General features: G+C 40.7%; 2 protein-coding genes across 7 annotated transcripts; both read left to right on the top strand.

Annotated features, from left to right (window-relative positions):
- Positions 1-773: 773 nt before the first annotated feature.
- Positions 774-3,871, top strand: LOC105047593 (uncharacterized). Its single transcript, XM_010926582.4, has 2 exons — positions 774-1,344; positions 2,993-3,871. Exons 1-2 carry the CDS (start codon positions 878-880, stop codon positions 3,843-3,845), a joined length of 1,320 nt encoding a protein of 439 aa, XP_010924884.1. The 5' UTR covers positions 774-877; the 3' UTR covers positions 3,846-3,871.
- A 1,760-nt stretch (positions 3,872-5,631) lies between these two features.
- LOC105047594 (UBP1-associated protein 2C) lies at positions 5,632-17,709 on the top strand. 6 transcript variants are annotated; one of them, XR_012141982.1, is made up of 4 exons: positions 5,632-7,054; positions 16,928-16,995; positions 17,099-17,207; positions 17,313-17,709. XR_012141982.1 is itself a non-coding variant. In XM_073258939.1 (2 exons), exon 1 carries the CDS (start codon positions 5,716-5,718, stop codon positions 7,051-7,053), a length of 1,338 nt encoding a protein of 445 aa, XP_073115040.1. In that variant the 5' UTR covers positions 5,632-5,715; the 3' UTR covers position 7,054; positions 17,313-17,709. The 6 variants fall into 6 exon arrangements, 3 of the variants coding, with proteins under 3 accessions (XP_073115040.1, XP_010924885.1, XP_073115041.1); XR_003801188.2 differs by lacking the exon at positions 16,928-16,995; XR_003801187.2 differs by lacking the exon at positions 16,928-16,995 and having other exon boundaries at positions 16,996-17,207.
- Positions 17,710-18,546: the final 837 nt, after the last annotated feature.

The raw sequence follows: 18,546 nt of genomic DNA, 5'->3' as shown, positions 1-18,546 counted from the left end.
ATACAATATATTTAAAAAAAAATATTTATGGGACATATAATCATGTATTTTAAAATTTTTCATCTAAAGAGATTATTGATTAGAATCATTCTATCATGCGTATCTTAAATTATCTAATAAAAAAATATTTCATCAATCATTATTGAAAAAAGAAAGACACCACTATCCAAACTTAATTGAAAATAAAAATTCACTTTAACTGCAAATTGACAATTTTTGCTGATTTAAATAAAAAAATATTTTTTTGATGATGTGATAGTTTTTTATTATATGATTTAAGATACATGTAGTAGAATAATTTTAATTAATAATTTCTCCCAACATCTGTATATTAAAACTCTTGTGAGGACCCATAAGACGGTCTAACTATTATTTGGACCAGGTCTAGCGGACCACACCAAACCCCACTCTGGATGACACGCCACGTTACCCCTTGTATCTCTGCAATTTCTGATTGCACGTTATCCACCGTCCCTATGTTCCAAGATTTGCCCAGATCCTGGACTTGATCCATCCAATAATTTCTCCAGAAGATGGGGCTGTTCGGTTGTTAAGTATCCAATAAGGGGCCACTGTCAGGCTACTCCCTCTTTCTCTGTTCGGTTGTTAAGTATCCAATAAGGGGCCACTGTCAGGCTACTCCCTCTTTCTCTTCTCGCGCACTAATGCTTCATGGAGACCCCACTCAGGCTCGTATACTAGACTCGCAGGTTAGGCGGCGGTTGACCTGCGCTCTCTCTCTTCTCCCTCATTATTTCTCTTCCATGTGACTTCTGAGAACTCTCTTCGTTGTCCTGTCTCTGATGCTGATTACTCTACGTTATATTATTCAGCATGACACTTGTTTAATTGGGAGAACCAGAGACAGAGCTGAGACATGATGGATTCCTCTTCTACCTTCTCCAACATGAAGAAAAAGAGCAAGAAGCCACAACAACTACTGTGCTGCTTCTTTGCTCGAATATTTGGTCAATCTTTCTCACCTTCCTCCTATAAAACAAAGGCCAATGACAACCTTGAGCTCAAAGACTCCATTAACGAACCATCTATTCCTGTAAGTGTTATTAATTCAGAGATGAAGGTGGAGGAAGCGAAGGGTGAGGCAGGGGATGCGGCGGGGTTGAAGAGGTCGGTGAAGCAGCTACACTTTGGAGGGTGGGAGGAAAAGGGGGAGGCGGCGTTGGAGATAAAGAGGCTTGCGAAAGTGGATGCTCGTATGAGGCGGTCGCTGGCGAAGCTGGGTGTCATTCCGTCGCTGGTGTCCATGCTCGTTGAGGCCCAGGATGATCATTGCCGCCGCTTGGCCATTGAAGCGCTGATCGAGCTAGCTAATGGTACTTTTACGTGAGTACTACCCATCCTTGTTTATATTTAATGCTCCTTTTCTTCTCCGGTGCTTACCATCACCAGCCCTGAAGTCCTTGCAATTGTGATCTTTTCCTCTGCTTCTGTTTTTGCCCCTTAGTTATGGTTTTCCTGTTCCATCAGTTTATTCTCCACCAGCAAATTCTTGTTTCACCAATCCAGTCACTGATTCAAATAGACAGGATGCTCCTGTGTTTTTGGTATGGTAGATTTCTTAAATCCAAAGGGAAAGGATGCTCCTGTGGTTTTTAGTAATATTGCTGTCATCCCCATTAGTTGCACATAGTTGTCCTTGCAATATTTTGGAAGTTTGGTATCCACCTTCTGAAATTTTGGGCTATGCCTTGGCATTCATTTGTATTGGATCACACGAGACCTAATGGCTGCAATTCAAAGGGGTAGCAATGGGATGATGGGCATACACTCCTCATGCTGCCACCTCACCATCAATGGCAACTCGCATCCCATAAATCAGATCCGATCACCAGCTTGTACCTGGTATAATTTGAAGAGAGGTTAGCAATTGGCTACTTGAATTTCACAGTATACATGTCAATGATCAAAGTTGGTATGCCAGGTATGGGGATGTCATCGTTTGATTAGTGTTGGCATCATGTTTGCACCTAAACCTTACAGTGTTTAAAACTGCTAGATTTAGTTGAGTTAATACGAAATTTTCATTATTACATGATTATATTGGTAGCTTAAGCATTTTGGCAAAATCAGATTTGGACCTTCATTTACAGCCAAGAATATTGTTCTCCGGGGCCAAAATCCAAATTGGCTGGTGATCAAGGCAAAAGAAAGGGTTGCTATGTTTATGTATATGAAAGGAAGATATTTACTAAAGTTTTTTATGTTTTTGGTTGAAATTTAAGGTATGTCTAAACATAATTGTATGAACACAAGCCATTAAAAAACTGTGGGGGAATCATCTTAATTAAGATTATTTATAGAGAAGAAAAGAAATAAAACGGAGTCAACTGATCTCAGGTCAAAGCAGGCTTCGCTTTAAACTCTCAATTAGATACTTTGAATTTGGTGATATAATGGGGTTAGCCCAACTCTGTTCCTATAGGTAGGCACAGCCTCACGATGACATAAAAGTTTGACCCGTATTTGTCAACGGACAGATTATGATTTCTTGGCTACTTGCCGGTTTTCAACTCTGACCGTCCTTGTTAGGCTTCCTCCTTTGTAGCTTAGTAATATTATTCCAACGTCTCTCCGTATCCTGCCAAACTATTCATTCAACAAATTGGTGCTCGATAGCTTTAATAATACCACATCTGAAAAAAAGGTGGCAAGATGAGGTTTCATCATGATTCACACCTCAAAATAAAAGAAAGAAAAACAAAAAAGAAGCTACATACAACACACAACTGAGCACACATGACCCATTACATAGAGTCATAAAACCACCAATAATTGACCGTTATAAATACAATGATCTTAGTCTTTAAATTTGAACTCAGCCACCTTCACCTCCAACCATAGATCATGAATTCCGGCACTGTTATGAATTGAGAGTCAAGAATATGAAATCCTGGGGTGTTGTCTTGTTGGTTATTATTGCATGTTTTAATGCCCATTATTTCTTGATGCATTTGTCTTGTGCTTGTTTCAGAAACAAAGCGCTTATGGTGGAGGCCGGACTCCTTGTGAAACTACCACAGCTCATGGACACCCTGGAGTTATCTGGAAAACAAGAACTTGCAGTCCTCCTCATGTCCATCTCTTCTCTCGCAAAAACTCAATTCCCCATGGCCCCTGGCCACATCATTTCCTTCCTAATTGAGATCCTTAATGACGAAGAAGTTGTCGAGGAGACAAAGGTTACATGCCTAGCAGCTCTATGCAATCTGTCAACAAAGCTGGATAATACTAGAGCTATTGTTTCGAGTGGTTTAGTGCATACTCTGATAAGATTGTTGTCGAACAGAAGGGCCTCGGAAGGAGCTCTAGCAATCATGGGGAACTTGATTCTAAGTGAAATGGGAAAGAAAGCCATTGAAGATGACTCCATGGTTCCAAAAGCCTTAGTAGAAACAATGACATGGTTTGAGCAGCCTAAGTGCCAAGAGCTTGCTATTTACATACTGATGATTCTCGCTCATAAGAGCAAAACACAGAGGCAGAAGATGGCAGGGCTGGGGATTGTGTCACTACTTCTGGAGGTGGCCTTGTTAGGGAGCCCCCTTGCACAAAAGAGGGCACTTAAGATGCTGCAGTGGTTCAAAGATGAGGGACAATCAAAGATAGGAGCGCATTCTGGGCCTCAAACAGAAAGGATTTCGCTTACAAGCAGTCCTGTTAGTGGAGGAGAGACAAAAAAATGTCAAAAGGCTGTCAAGCAGATGGTGAAGCAGAGTCTCAATAACAACATGGAGGCAATTATGAGAAGAGCTCATGTACCTGAGAATTTTTCTAGCTTTAAAAGCTTTGCTGCAAGCTCTAGCTCTAAGAGCCTGCCTTACTAAATATATCTCCCATCCACCGCATCAAATCTTCACCTTTCTTTCGAAAATTTGGTTCTGGTGATGGTGGCATTGTACATTTAATAATAAAAAATCAGACATTCCTCAAAATATACAGCTTGTATTCTGATGATATGTTACATTAATTGCATACCATCTATACTAAAAAGCTTATAGTTGTCTGAAGGCATCAGTAATTTTTCTTTGGGACAGGCACCTACAGTGCATAGAATAGTTTTAGTTTAATACTGGACTGCAGAAGATTTCACCTCATTATTTGATGCCTGTCGAAAATAAACCATTTTTCATTGAGTGTTTAAGATTTGGATATGGGATGATGATTATGCTAATAAATGTTAGTTCAGTTGGTTGGTGAGTTTTTCTTTTCTCCTTTTAAAGGGAGAAAGGGGAAGAAAGAAATTTGTTAAGGCAGAATATTTACAAAGAGTTGCCCTTGGAGGAGCACCGCGGATTCATAGTTGTAAATATAAATCAGTAGCTATACATAAAGGAAAAACAATTCTTGTTCACATTCATCAAAATTCAGAAAATGGCCATCCTTTCATCCTTTTCTATCACCACATCAGTTGATGCACGGTTAGAAAAAAACCGCAATCGTATAAATAATAAAGTTTCACTAGTTCAGTATAGCAACACATTAGCCATAGAAATCAGAGCGACTATGTTCCTTTCTTGGCATCTTTAGACGCCCCTTCCTTGCCTTCTTTGGTGTCCTGGAACCCCCCATCAAGATGTTGGCAAACTTAATTTCGATATATCTGTTAAGCAACGCAAATCTGGTGTCTGATGTATGATCTGAGACTATAATTTGGTTGCATTCTTGCTGCAGGAGCCATTGCACCTACAACTCGGTCACTACCACTTGCAGAACGAAATGGTGCGTGGGCTGGAACTATTTCTACTTTTAAGCACATTTCGAGCTACTAAAATTTGGCTGGAAGGTGTCTCCAGCAGAATAATAAGCTGGGTAAACAATGGAGCTGTGATTTTTCATCCTTATTGGCTCGATCTTTCTTGCCTGAGGAGGACCAGAGTGATTATTAAACCTTCACACAAGTATCGCAAAAACAACCAGGCAAACTTGGGCTGTCAAGTGGAGAGACGTCCTTGACTGAAACTTTTCTGATCCGACCCAAGTTTTTGATCTTGCCTATGCTAATGATGTTACCACAGCTGTAATTAGAGCTTTGCTCCTCACCCTCTCGCCGTTGCCCCCAGATTGTAAACATGGCGATCTTATATGAACACAAAAAGAGCATTAATTTTTTGAGCTAAACCCTTGTGGGAAAAGGTCTAAGCCAGACGACAGACAATTGGCACTGTACGACTTCAAAATGATCATTTCATATATCAAAATAGGGATGAAGTATCAAGATATAAATCTTTCACTGTTGGCAAATATGTGAAGACTTATATTGAGTCGCACTTCATGTGCGATCGGATATACTTATAGAAAGAACTGATTGGACAGCATTCTTTGTTATTAATTATGGCGGATTGATGATGTTACTATTTTGAGGATTATGAGATATTCTGATGACCGATAGAATATCTATACTCAAGAGCTTTATAAAATTACTTCTCAAATAAAAATAATAATAAAAATAAAAATTAGGCCAGTTCACTGTAAACATATAAAAGTCACATCAAACCAGGCCCGGGCTCTTGCCCAGAGCCCATTTCTTTATAACTGGGTCATTAAGAGCTATTCGTGCCCCAAGTCACTTCGGGCCCATTAAACTTTCTATATATTCCATCCCAGCTACCCAAACTCCAAACCACGGTGGTAGCGTTGTGGTTCTGATCTTTAGGTTTCAGGATTAGGGTTTTTGCTGCCCGCTATCCGTCGGCCATGGATCCCAACACCAAGAAGCGAAAGACCGACGAGAACGGTGCCGTGGCCGCCTCTCAGGCGATGCTGACGCCCGAGGACGCCCGCAAGATCGTGGAGCCCTTCACCCGCGAGCAGCTCCTCGACATCGTCCAGGAAGCCATGTGCCGCGATGCTGGCGTGCTCGACGCCGTCCGGGCCATCGCGGACCGGGACCCTGCTCAGCGCAAGCTCTTCATCCGCGGCCTCGGCTGGGAGACTACGACTGAGGCCCTCCGCAACCTCTTCTCCGCATACGGCGAGCTCGAGGAGGCCGTCGTCATCGTCGACAAGGCCACGGGCAAGAGCAAGGGCTACGGCTTCATTACCTTCCGCCACATCGATGGAGCTCTCCTTGCCCTAAAGGAGCCCTCCAAGAAGATTGACGGCCGCATGACTGTCACCCAGCTCGCGGCCGCCGGCACCGCCGGCCCCACAGCTGCCGCCCCGCCCCCCGTGGATGTCTCCCTCCGCAAGATCTTTGTCGGGAACGTCCCGGCTGACATGCCTTCCGACCGCCTCCTCGCCCACTTCTCCTCCTATGGGGAGATCGAGGAGGGGCCTCTGGGGTTTGACAAGCAGACGGGCAAGTTCCGGGGGTTTGCCCTGTTCGTCTACAAGACGGCCGAGGCAGCCAGGGCGTCGCTCGTGGACCCCACCAAGAACATCGATGGGCACCATCTGGTGTGCAAGCTTGCGATTGAGGGGAAGAAGGGGAAGCCGGGGGCTCCGGCCACCGGCGCTGCTGGTCCGGTGGGTGGAGTCCAGGGCCAGCCAATGGGAGGCGGGGCTGATATCGGTGGGGATAAGCTCGGAATGGGTCACCAATCCTCCTTGCCCAGCTCTATGTCGAGCCAGTACGGAGGGCCGGGCGGTGGGATCTCTTCGTTTGGTGGTTACTCTGGCGGTGGGATACCAGGTGCTGCGGGGCTGGGTCACCATCATCACCTGAACTCATCGCTGCCGTCATCAATGGGTGCTGGCAATCCAGGTCTGTCATCAGTGGGAAGCCAGGTGCCTTCATCTCTAACTGGTGCTGGAGCTGGTGCTGGAGGTTATGGAGGAGGTCTTGGGGGTCCCTATGGATCTTCGTCGCAGTATGGTGGTCCTGGATCTGGTGGCTATGGTGGCTTTGGTGCAGGATCATCGTTGTACCGCTTGCCACCAAGCTCTGTTGGGATGCCCTCTGGGGCGTATCCTGAGAGTGGACACTACCCGCTGTCATCGTCTGCTTACCAGAGCCAGCACCACCCACCACCTGGCTCATCTCCTGGACCTAGGGTTCCGAGTGGAGGGCTTTACCAGAACCCATACTACTAGGGTAATCTTCTTTTTTCTTCTCTCTTTATATCTATTCCTTCGGCATATGTTGAAATGATTTTTTTCATTGATCTAGCTTTTGTAGTCCTTTTAGGGCCAATATTATCTGAGATGATTCGTTTGTTTCTTATAGTTTAATTATGTGAACATGCTAGAAATCTGTTCTCTGGTGCGTTTTGGTTTAGGAATGAATATTGTGACTTGATATTGGTCCCGTTCTGTGGAATTTGGAATTTTGTCTCGTGTCATCTGTATGCTGCTCGATTTTAGTTGGAAGTCTAGCTGATTGTTGCTCTCTGGAACGAGTTTGGTGTATTTTCCATTGAGTTCTACATTCGAGCTTCTTAGTGACAACGTTTGTGCGTACTTTTATTGCTTGACTGCACGGTTTGTAGTGGTTTTCTGTCTTGGATCGCTTATTTTGATGTCATGTTGAATTTAATTTATTGCTATGTATTTTGTGCGTTGAAGCTGATTCTGATGCTCTTATGTCCTGTTACATGTTATTTGGTTTATTTACCTGTTTTGTTGATTTTCCTTCCTTTTCTCTCTACATCGTCTGAGAAGTACCTTCAACTGAGTCATTTGTATGCACATGTCTAGAAATACTGATTTGTGATAGTCCTTGAGTCCTCTGTTTATGCATGTTATATCTTATTTAATTTTAAATTCTGCGTGCTGGGTGTAAGCTTATTTCTTCCTACCTAATCTCCTCCCTCTATTGTAGAATTCTTGGTAACCTGGTCTGCTTCACACCAAATGCATGAAAACTTTTTCTTTCTTTCCTGTCATTTTCACATTCATTGACAGAGCTTCCTGTTATTTAAGGATATTTGAGGATAAATTCTTTTGTTAGCTGTCTTGTAGTATTCTTGATTACTTGGTCTGCTTCTTAACAAATGCATGTTTCCTGTTTTTACATTCATGGACAGAACTTCCTGCTGCTTAAGGATATTTGAAGATAAATTCTTTCTTTTGTTGACTTGTAGTATTCTTGATTACTTGGTCTGCTTCTCCACAAATGCATGAAAAACTTTCTTTCTTGCTTGCTGTTTTCACACTCGCTAACAGAATTTCCTGCTACTTAAGAATAGTTTGAGGTAAATTCCTTTATTTGTTGTTTGATTGTATTCTTGATTACTTGGTGTGCTTCTCAACACATGCATGATAACGTATTTTGTTGCGTTGCTGTCTTCATACTCAGTAACAGAACTTCCTGCAACTTAAGGATTTTTCATGATAAATTCTATTGAACCAAGCTATCTGGCATATTTATTTAATTACTATCATGAAACCAGCATTTACATATTCCAAATTTTTTTGAGTAATAAAATAAGGAAAATGCTTCAGGACCTTTTTAATTGCCCCTTCCTAATACTTACCTGTCAGTAACTAAATACTCAACCACCTGTTTTTGGCAACGATTCTCCCGAGTTACATTGATCCCCCTTGTGCCACTTTGCAGACACAACTTTTTGTGTGCACAAAATGGGAAATTCAAAGCATCACTCATAAAATAATGCTCATGGCAATGTTGCATCTTTGTGATGGGAGTTAAAGGAAAACATCCTACCTTTTAAGCTACTAAATTAAGTGACGACCATGATTCCATCTGAAACTGTATGAGCTGCATATAGATGAGGGCAAGGTTTTCATGTTGGCTAAGATCTCAACTAAGATCTAGGTCTATAACAATATCAAGCACTCCCCGGTATTTCATATGAAAAAAATCTTGGCCCATTATCAACCAATATAAATTGGTGATTTCCTAGATATTGGCCACTAGGGTATAAACATATTGACCAGTATATTTCATCATTGTGTAAATAAAATTTTGATTAATTGATCTCCCGATCAATACCTAAATGTTGTTGTTAATTTTGAATTTTCCATATTGGCTGAGATTTTGTTATCTTTGTCGTAAAATATTAGCCTAGATTTTGGAAAATCTTGGTTCTTTCCAAACTTAGTCACCTACCATTTAGGCCAAGATAAACAAATATCTTGCTTCATTTGGGCTTTGGTCCCTCACAAATTCACTATCATCTCCACATTTAAAAATCTTTGGATAGGCGGTTCTTCAGTTTGGTGGACTTAGGCCAGCCTATCTTCACTGGATTTTAAATGGGTGGAATGTGTGCTTGAGCTTCAATCCAGATCACATTATAGGTTGGAATTTTTTATATGCTATATCATCCCGGCTTGGTTGTTTTGGATCTTTTATGGCTGATTTGTTACTTTGGCATCAATTGTTAAGTTTTGAGCAATATGTTGTATTGGAGTTGCAAAGGGATCTTCATTTTCTATTTATTAGCTTAAGTTTGTCTGGTCAAGTTATTGAACATCTGTGTCAGCTCCTCTTTTTTTTTTTTTTTTTTTTTTTGAATAGCAAATTTTATTCAGTTGTTTGGTTTCTGTTTTCTTTCTTTTGGCTTTATAAAAATCCAAACTCGATCAGTTGGGGTGGGTCTAGATGAGCACGGTTGGAACAGGATGGGTTAAACTAGGATGGTTAGGTTGTGTGAAACACGTTAGAAGTTGAGTCATGTTTGGTCTTAGGAGTCCACCTGCAGGGTGGGAGGAGGGATGGTTGGCTGAGGAAATTTTGACCTAGTGTTGGTTGGCTTTGTCGGGGTCTGGTTTGCAAATGATATATTATTCTAACTTGATCCAACATGTATGAATCCTGACCAATTGCTACCCTAGTCCATTCAAGGTGGCCAGACATTATACATTTTAATTACATCTTAGCACATATAGAAATATTGTTGGTTGTCGTGGAATGTGGATTTGCATAAACTGTCACTTATGCTTTCTTTGTTTATTGCATTTGAACTTTCTTTTCTGCAATTGTGTAGATGATTTACTTGCGATAGGTCATGTGTGCTCTATATTTAGTCAAAAACTTGAAAAATACAAGCCATTTCACTTTTTGTTTGGGTTTGGAATTTGCACAAATATTGGATGGTGGCCATCAAGGCCATTACCTTTTCCAAAAGAAAGCCATAGCTGTATAGTGACTGGGGACAAACATGTCAGGTTCAACATGGAGGGTAATGTAGAATGGGCAGAATTAAGTTTTCCCTTTTGTTTGTTTTTTTTGTTAGCACATCTGACTACGCATGCCCATATGCATGTGTTGGTGCTTGTGTGCATGTGTTAAGACTTTTTTGAGGCTTTTGTGTTGGAGCTTCTTTGACTTTTTTTGCTGATGTACGATGGTCTTGAATTGGATATTTCCATATCGATGAAGCTAAAAAAGTGTTGCTTTTTTACCTTTCCCACTTCTCTTAATTTTTGACTTTGGCTAGTAGAACCATAGTTGCTGGGAAATGGCATTCCCGCTTTGAGGATTTTCAAGGGACTTCGAATCTGGTAACATAGCTGATTCACTGGCAACGCACTTCAAAGTGTGACTTATAGTGTAGTGAAATGTGGTGATTTGGGAGAGACTCTGCGGAAACTAGGTCTCCTTATGGATGTGAGAGAGAGAGAGAGAGAGAGAGAGAGAGTATGATAGACTGTTTAAATGGTTTGACAAAATCATCCTCTGTTATGGCACATCTCTCCCTTTTTGTCTCTTATAGAAAGAATAAATACTAAAATACTGAATAAAGAGGGAATTTCTATGTATTAAATTAATGGTTACTATTGAATGACATCATGTTTGAGAAACTACTGTAAATCCAATGAAAATTAGTTTTTTCTTTGATTTTTAAATATTTGAGGATTATGTTTCCTCTTTCTCAGATTAGTTCTTTTACCTTTCAAACCTTCATTTCCATTTTGTGTTTTTTCAAATGTTTCCTGCATCAGTTCCTCTTTATGGAAATTATAGCTAGAATGAAGTAATTGTGGTTGATGCTGTTGCTCCTGACAACTCTCTCCATCTGCATATTCATCTCACCTAACTGTATGTTTGTATTTTCAAGATTTTGAGATGAACACAAACAAGTGCCTTCTGAATTGGGTGTTCTGATGTACAACATTCATGGATAAAAAAATAGTAGTGCTGTAACAATGACCAAGAAGAAGTGTTTATAGATGTTCTATAGCCTCATGGTAAATAACAAAATATGATATAAGGTGAGGACAATGTGTTTATATATATTTAATCTGGTGGGCTTTAGATATGATTCATTGCCATTATAGTTGAAGTTGCTATTTTATATCATTAATGTATCTTCATTAATATTTTTACGGTCATTGTGTGAAGGGTGCATTAGAACTTAGATTCATTTCATAAAAGTTTCTTTTGTTTGGAAATTCTGTCCAGGTTGGTAGCTCCAACCCAACCATAAGTTAGCTTAGATTTTCTCTCTAGATCTTCCAGTCAGAAGAGGATGACACTTTTCATCACCAGCTTTATCACCCCCTTAGAAAGATCCACTCCACTGACTCTACAAAAAAGGTCCCAGAAGTGAGACATAGAGCTTATAAACATTGTTCGTCGCCTTTATCAGCTTTAGATGGATTTTGAATGTTGAGTTTTGGATGGGTTCACTCTGAAATCAAACAATGGCTTGCATAGACTTAGCTTCACTAGTGGAGCTAATGCTGTAACTTATTCAGTTGCTGGGAGTATGATAGCTTGTAACTCTTGGTTGGGTTGCCAATTCATGATGCTAATATTAATAAATAATTGATTTTGTTTTACCAGAAAATTTTTAGATGATGATCAACAGCTGTTTGTTTCTATGGTAGTCTGTTATGTACAATGTAATTCAACTTAAGGTAGAGGTACACTTTATTAAGTTGCTGAAAGTTTGTGTTGCATCCATATGACTGGAAGCTGGTTTATGAATCTAATGAAAAATATAGGGCTTTGGACAACATAATGTGAAAACGGTTAGTATCTGAGGTTGCCGAAGAATTTTAAGTGGTTATCAGTGACCAAGCAATGTTCTGTTGTTATAATTTCTGAGTTACTGTCCATAATCAGTGCTTTGCATCGAACATCTCAACTATCTCTCTTGTCAATATTGTGATCGATCATGTTGAGGGAGTTGGGCAAGTTTTGGCATGTTTCAGTCTATGGTATATTTGCACTAGTTTGGATCAAGGTTCGCTGAACCATCTCAAATCGTCTAGTTCAAGGCATGTCGAACCATATTAGTGGCTGACTAGAATGGTTTCGGCGTTCAAAATGAAACACCGGTGAGGACAAGGGGAGAAGGAAAGTGAGAAAAAGAGAGAGAGGGGAAGTGAAGAAGAGGGAAAGGCCAGGGAGACCTGCTGAGGCCGTTGGAGTGTTGCGGAGGCCTCCTAAGCTCTCCGTCTTTCTTTAAAAAAAAAGTAGAGAGAGAGGAGGGACGGAGTGCGAGAGGGCAGGGAGGCCGGCGGTGACTGTCGGAGGGCCGTAGAGGCCTTCGGATTAGAGTTGTCAATGGATCGGGTCCAGACCCAAGACCCGCGGGTATTTACCCGACGGATCTGGGTCTAGTATTAGTATTGGACCCGTTTATCCGGATCCGGATCCGATAAACCATCATGTAAACGGATAGGATCTGGATATTTAATACCCAGACCCGATAGACCCGGGACCCGAATAATATATATATATATATATTATAATTGTATGTTGTTATTATAATTGTATGTTGTTATGTTTTTGGATGCTTTAATTGGAGTTTTACTTGTTGAATTTGAATAATTTTTATATTTTTATTTGTATGATCATATGATTGTATAATTTTTAGGTGTTTTCCTAGGTTATTGTATAATTTTTAGATTTTTTTTTTTGAGACCTTAAATATGAGTTTCAGGTCCCAGAACCGGGTCCGGATACCCGAGACCCATTAGGGTCCGGATACCCGAGACCCATTAGGGTCCGGATCTGGTACTTCAAGGCCAGACCCATCGGGTATTCGGGTTTGGGTCCGGTATCGATAACTGAGATCGGGTCCGGGTCTGGATATCTAGGTTCTGATTCGAACCCGATCTGTTGACAGGTCTGCTTCGGATGGCTGGATTTTCCTCCTTGGCCTTTGCTAGATTGAAATAAGGGCCATGGCCATCATCGGCCTCCCCATCCTCTCTTGCTCCTTCCCTCCCTCCTCCCCCTCCCACCCCCTTCTGTCTCTCTCCCTCCCCCCCCCCCCCCACTTTCGGTTCTTCCTCTCCCCCACTCTCTCAGCTATGTCAGTTCGGGCCTTGTATGGAACGGTAGGGGAGCGTACCAAACCATGCCATTGGCCGACCTGTATGAGTCATGGTACTTGCACACCGAACCGTGGACTTTGGATAGTCTAGATTGGTGCCTTTTTGGTATTAATTGACTGATGGTCACTTGTTTTCAAGAAATAATCAAATATTTGATTTTGGTGACAATAAGAGTTTGTGCTAGATGTGTGTCGCTGGCATATATTGGATTGGAGGTTTGACTTTTTTTTTTTTTTTGGTACATGATGTAAGTTTAACTATGATAGCTTCAAAAGTTTGAATTTTGATGATTTGTTTTGTTTAGTAAGTCTTGATAGAAACCATAAAACATGAGACTGTATCTCTATGTGCAGTTGACTTCATTCTTGGCAGTGTTCCCTGCAATTCTTGTAATTTGTGCATGCAATGGCCTAACGCACTCTTATGACCACTGTATATTGTGTTCCAACTGTTAGCAGATCTAGCACCTCTTTTATGAATGTTGTCTTCAAATTGCATGTATTCCTAAAGGAATTAATGCTTGGATTTTAGTGATAAAATGCATCCTGATGGAGCAATATCCATGTCCATTTTGCTTATAACTTGTTATATGTGTGACACCTTGTTGTATCAGATGAAGCCCAATGTGTTGCTTGCTGAGCTTATGATGTGTTCCATTTTTCTGTTTTCTTAATGCTTGATGTACTCTCTGTTTTATTTTGTTAGAGAGCTGTGATATATCCAATTTAATGCCTGTATAATTTGATGTATATTTGTCTTTGTAAATTTAATTGTTTTTTCCTTTACAGCCTGTGCCTGAGAGGAGTTAAACTATCATGAGTTCTATGGAAGTTTTACTTTACCATGGATGAATAAAAGGAAGGCCACATTGTTTGGGTTTGGAAAAACTGCTTAGATTGTTTACTGGTCTTATTTGAAGGGAGTTTGATTAGCAGAATGATTTTGGTTGATTTGTTAGTCAGCCACTTCTTGGAAATTGCCATCTGTTTTACAGAGCTAGTTCATTTTCTTTGTTGCAGGCATCTCAATTTTTTGACGCAACCTCACATTTTTCACCTAAGTTTTCAACCAATCTCTAAAGCATGATAATAAGGTGTTAAGTTGTACATAGCTTTTAAAGAGACTCAGCATAAGTTTTCTTAATGAGAGTGCAGGAATATTGATGGCATTTTTTCAATGGAGTTTCTTATTTGCCTTTATTCACTAGCTTATTAACTTGTTAGGGGCTTATATTATTTGTTCACACATGATATTGACATGAGATGCAAGAAGTGTCTTTAATAGACTAAACAATTCCATATTCTTACATATGTAGATATATAAGTGGAGTTTTATAGAACATGTGGATGATGCTTGTTTTGAGTTCGATAAATCTAATGCTGGCAATTGCCCGAGTGTTGCAGGACATATTTCTTTATGCACATGGTGTGCTCCCTCTGTACAGTCTGAAGTATCTAGTACATTAACATGACTTTTTGACATCATTGTTGTTGCCAATATCATGTACGTATGTGTGTGCTATCATTTCATCTGATATGTTTGAAATTATTAGCTGATCAATTTTATCTAGATGATGCATGGATGTTGTGAAGTTTTAGAAGTTACCCAGATGGACTTGTGCATCATCTCTTTTCGGGTAAAAAAATGGTTTCGGGAAGCTGCTGGTTGAGAATTTCTGAATTTTTTTTCTTGTATATACATTGTTTTATTTTTTTCTTGCACTTTGTTTTTACTTTGGTTCAAGTGTTTATGTGACTGGTTTGTTTAATTGTTTCAAGCATGATACTTGTTTTGTTTGTAATATGTTGAATGATGAATTGTGTTGTGATGGATGTGTTATTCAGGTGTATGACAACTCCTGGGAGCAAATGCTTTGAATGGTTGTGCTGAATGCAGACTAGTTATCTTCTTTGATGAATGGCTTGCAAATTTACTGGATACCTCTCTGCTTCTCTCCTCTGCAATGCAGTTTGCTCTGAGTGCTAGCTGTTGGGAATTAGTAGTAGTAGTCTAGAACTATGGAACTTATGAAAAGATCCATAATTGCAAGAGCTGTACATCTGCCTTTGTGACTGTATTGAAGCTTTTTCTCCATTACATATATAAATGCACTTGGTTGTTACATATGCTTTTATATTTTCTTATGAAGAGATCTTTTCCTTGGGTTTTCTTTTGAAGTATGTAGTCTTGAGATTCATCTGTGTCATTAGTCTTACCTTTTGTTACTTCATTTGTGTGTTATGTTGGAACAGATCTAATTCCAGGAAGGTGATGGCTTGATGATTATGGTCATTTTTTGACCATTTCATTGTTCCATCAAAGATGTGGATAACTATCAGCTATGAAAATTTTTGCGTGAATTATTTATATTCCAACATTATTCAGCTTCAAGCTAAGATGTTTGTCTTGGTTTTGCTGATTTTGTACCCTGTGCAGTAGTTTTTGTGAACTGTTTGCTTTTGTTCGTTCAGCCCATGAAACTTTGTGTTTGTGTGATTTTTGAAATTTGGTTAATGAGGGGTTTCTAGCAAGGAGATGTAAAGCATCTGTATCATGTTGTACACTAGGTAATATTAGCCTGATATCCTTTGCAGCAGATGATCAGGATTTGGGGAACTAATGTGTCGTATGCTGTATGCAGTTAATGATTAATGAACCTAGGGTAAAGAGATGCCGTCGCATCGTTTTACCTTCTGCTTGCTAGTCCTCTCCTGTGTCCTGCCTCATCTAGTCTCCAGCATTTTTCTCTTTTTCGGGTTTTCATTTCTCTAGTATAGAGTTAAGTTCATGTTGGTTATTCAATTGCCATTTCCTGTGCTTGAATTATTTGGTTCTTTGTTATGCATTCCAGTTTAATTTATTATGGTGCTGATAGTGGTTCTGCTGTACGGTTGCTATCTGAATTTTTAATTCTTGCTTCAATTATTTGTATGGCGAGTTTTTTTTTTTTACCTCCACTCCTTTCTGGGTGGTGCATTTTAGATTGTATTTGGGATAGCAACTGCATGTGCTGAAGAGGGAAAGTCCTGAGCTAATTTATTTTTGCTTTAACACACTCACCCCATCTCCCTCCCTTTCTCCTTTTTCTCTACTTCTAGTTTTTCTACACGCACTCGTCTTTTGCAGCTGTAACTTCTTTTCTGTTAGTTCGTTTTTGTTTTTGTGGTCTGCATGCTTGGAAGTACTTTGCACAGGTTGAAAATTTGGATGGCTGCATCCATGCTTAAAACTATTACTTTGATTATCGTGATTCTTGATCTGATTGTCATGGTCTTTTTCCCTTTTTCCAAAAACAATAGTAGGCACAACTTACCTGTGAGAACCCTTTAAAACATAGCAAAATTATTGTCCATTATCCCAGGTTATCATTTTAATATATTGCTTTTGTCTGTTCCTCCATGCTGCATGCTATTCCATTTGAAATGTGTTCATTCATTTGCCTGTGAATGGAAAGAAATCTCAAAAGTAACTAGTTCTTGGTCGAAAATAGTGGTATATCTTAAAAATGCCGTGACAAAGAAATATGATTTTCATGTTTCTAGAATTGTTGTTGTGTTCTTTATTTACCTCTACAGTTCAAAGATGTTCAGAATTTAGATGCTGGATCTCCATAAAGCTAATTGTACTTTCATTACTTAACTGAAAGTGTAATATCCAATTTGCTTTTTGTTGCTTATTGATGTATTCTTGGAGGAATCATTGCCCTGTCTAGGAATATAAGCAGTTCACATGGAGCGAAGTTATTTAAAAGTTCTAAGCTTACTGTTCCATATCTCATAGGTAGAGTATTTCGTTAAGAGAGCAATGCCAAATTCATTCCGTTTACAGAGCTAAGGAGTACGTGCTTGTTTTTCTCATAATCTGAGTTGAAATTTGTAACCAGCCAAGTGCCACAGAATATTACTGGTTGGAGAAGCCTGCCCCTAGAATCGAAAAATTGCTCAAGAGCGCATTTATGCGGGCCATATCCTGTGGTTAAGTGGGATTATCTGGTAGGATTCTTCATTTATATTAAATTGTTGCATTATCGTTACGGCTTGCTATCTATGATCATCTGTTGCTAGCCAGTTTCAAGTCCTTTATTTTTTTTTTGCTAGGTAAAAGCCGATTGGTGTCCGTATGTTACGCATCTGATGGAAGACAAATGCTTCGGACTATCGCTGGACAGGTCCAAGAGGGGCCGTTGAAGTACGTGTGAATTTGACGTCGGTTTCGAGAGGAATCACCCGTGTTTAAACGGGACCCATCCCCGTTGGAGGGTTACCACTTTGAGGTGGGATCGGAGGGGGGAATTACGGGAATGCCGGGTCAGAGGACTAACCTTAAATGCCTCCACATGTTCGGCATGCTTGTAGTGGATGGTGGGCTAATTTGACGATGGGGATCGAAACTGTGTAATTGAGATGATAGCTACAATTCTTTTTTTCTTTTTCCTCATTTGATTGAAGTACAAAAGTTCCTCGCTAAGAAGAAAAATAAATTGAATTGCGATTATGTTCGGCATCCATCGTCATTGTAACTGTTGCGGCCAATCTCCTGGTCGCCGGGAATGAGCGCCTGCAAAAAAGAAAGTCCACACAGACCGATGGTGGCTCCGACGGGACCCTCCGACGGTCAAGTCAGAGAGGTGACTGGGCAACAGTGAAATGAAGACAGAGAGCTCAAACGAGAGAGAGAAAGAGAGGGTTAGAGAGAGCAAGCCTGTTGCTTCGAAGGCCCTTTGCACTGTTGCCTTCCCCGATATATATATAGTGGAGTGTGGTATGGCGCCGTCATTAATGGCGCGAACAATTGAGAAATTGTCAACTCACTGTAGACTGTCAGAGTCGTCGTGAAAGTGTCACATCGTCGTGGGGCTGTCAAATCACTAGGGTTGACAATGTCCTAGGTGGGATAATGTCCTTAGGTGGCAGTGCCGCATGGCGCTGTCAGGGCTGACGGTCTCTGACAGCTGTACGGCGATTGGAGGAGTCGACCGATCCTAGGTCGGTGGCCATCTATGTAGCGTCGGGCATGTTGCGAGAGTCAGTCGTCGGACTTTCGGTTCAGTCGGTCGGGAAAGTGGGAAAGGTTTGTCCGACCGACATATCTTCAGTCGGTAAAGGGCCGTTAATCGGCCGGTGATGGCGTCCGGTCGGTCCGTCGGTCGATCAGTCGGTCGGTCGGATATGTCCGATCATAAGCCGTCGTTAGCGGGGTCGGTCGGCATCCCCCAACAGTTGCCCCGAGTGGAGTCGGACGGCGCGTTGGTCGATGCTTCCGTTTGGGGTAGCAACGCCGGGCGAAAAGGAGTGGATTCACCGTACGCCAAATTCCGACCGTACCGTGAGT

The sequence above is a fragment of the Elaeis guineensis genome, chromosome 6, assembly GCF_000442705.2.
Source record: "Elaeis guineensis isolate ETL-2024a chromosome 6, EG11, whole genome shotgun sequence".
Classification (NCBI taxonomy): domain Eukaryota; kingdom Viridiplantae; phylum Streptophyta; class Magnoliopsida; order Arecales; family Arecaceae; genus Elaeis; species Elaeis guineensis.
Note: the sequence above shows the minus strand (reverse complement) of the source record. Positions and strands in the feature narration are given on the sequence as shown.

What these genes read in the sequence shown, in the direction of transcription:
- LOC105047593 (XM_010926582.4), top strand. Translation starts at nt 878, where the DNA reads ATGATGGATTCCTCTTCTACCTTCTCCAACATGAAGAAAAAGAGCAAG. An exon ending in CTAGCTAATGGTACTTTTAC is followed by an intron (nt 1,345 to 2,992) that starts GTGAGTACTACC and finishes TGCTTGTTTCAG; the next exon opens with AAACAAAGCGCTTATGGTGG.
- LOC105047594 (XM_073258939.1), top strand. Translation starts at nt 5,716, where the DNA reads ATGGATCCCAACACCAAGAAGCGAAAGACCGACGAGAACGGTGCCGTG.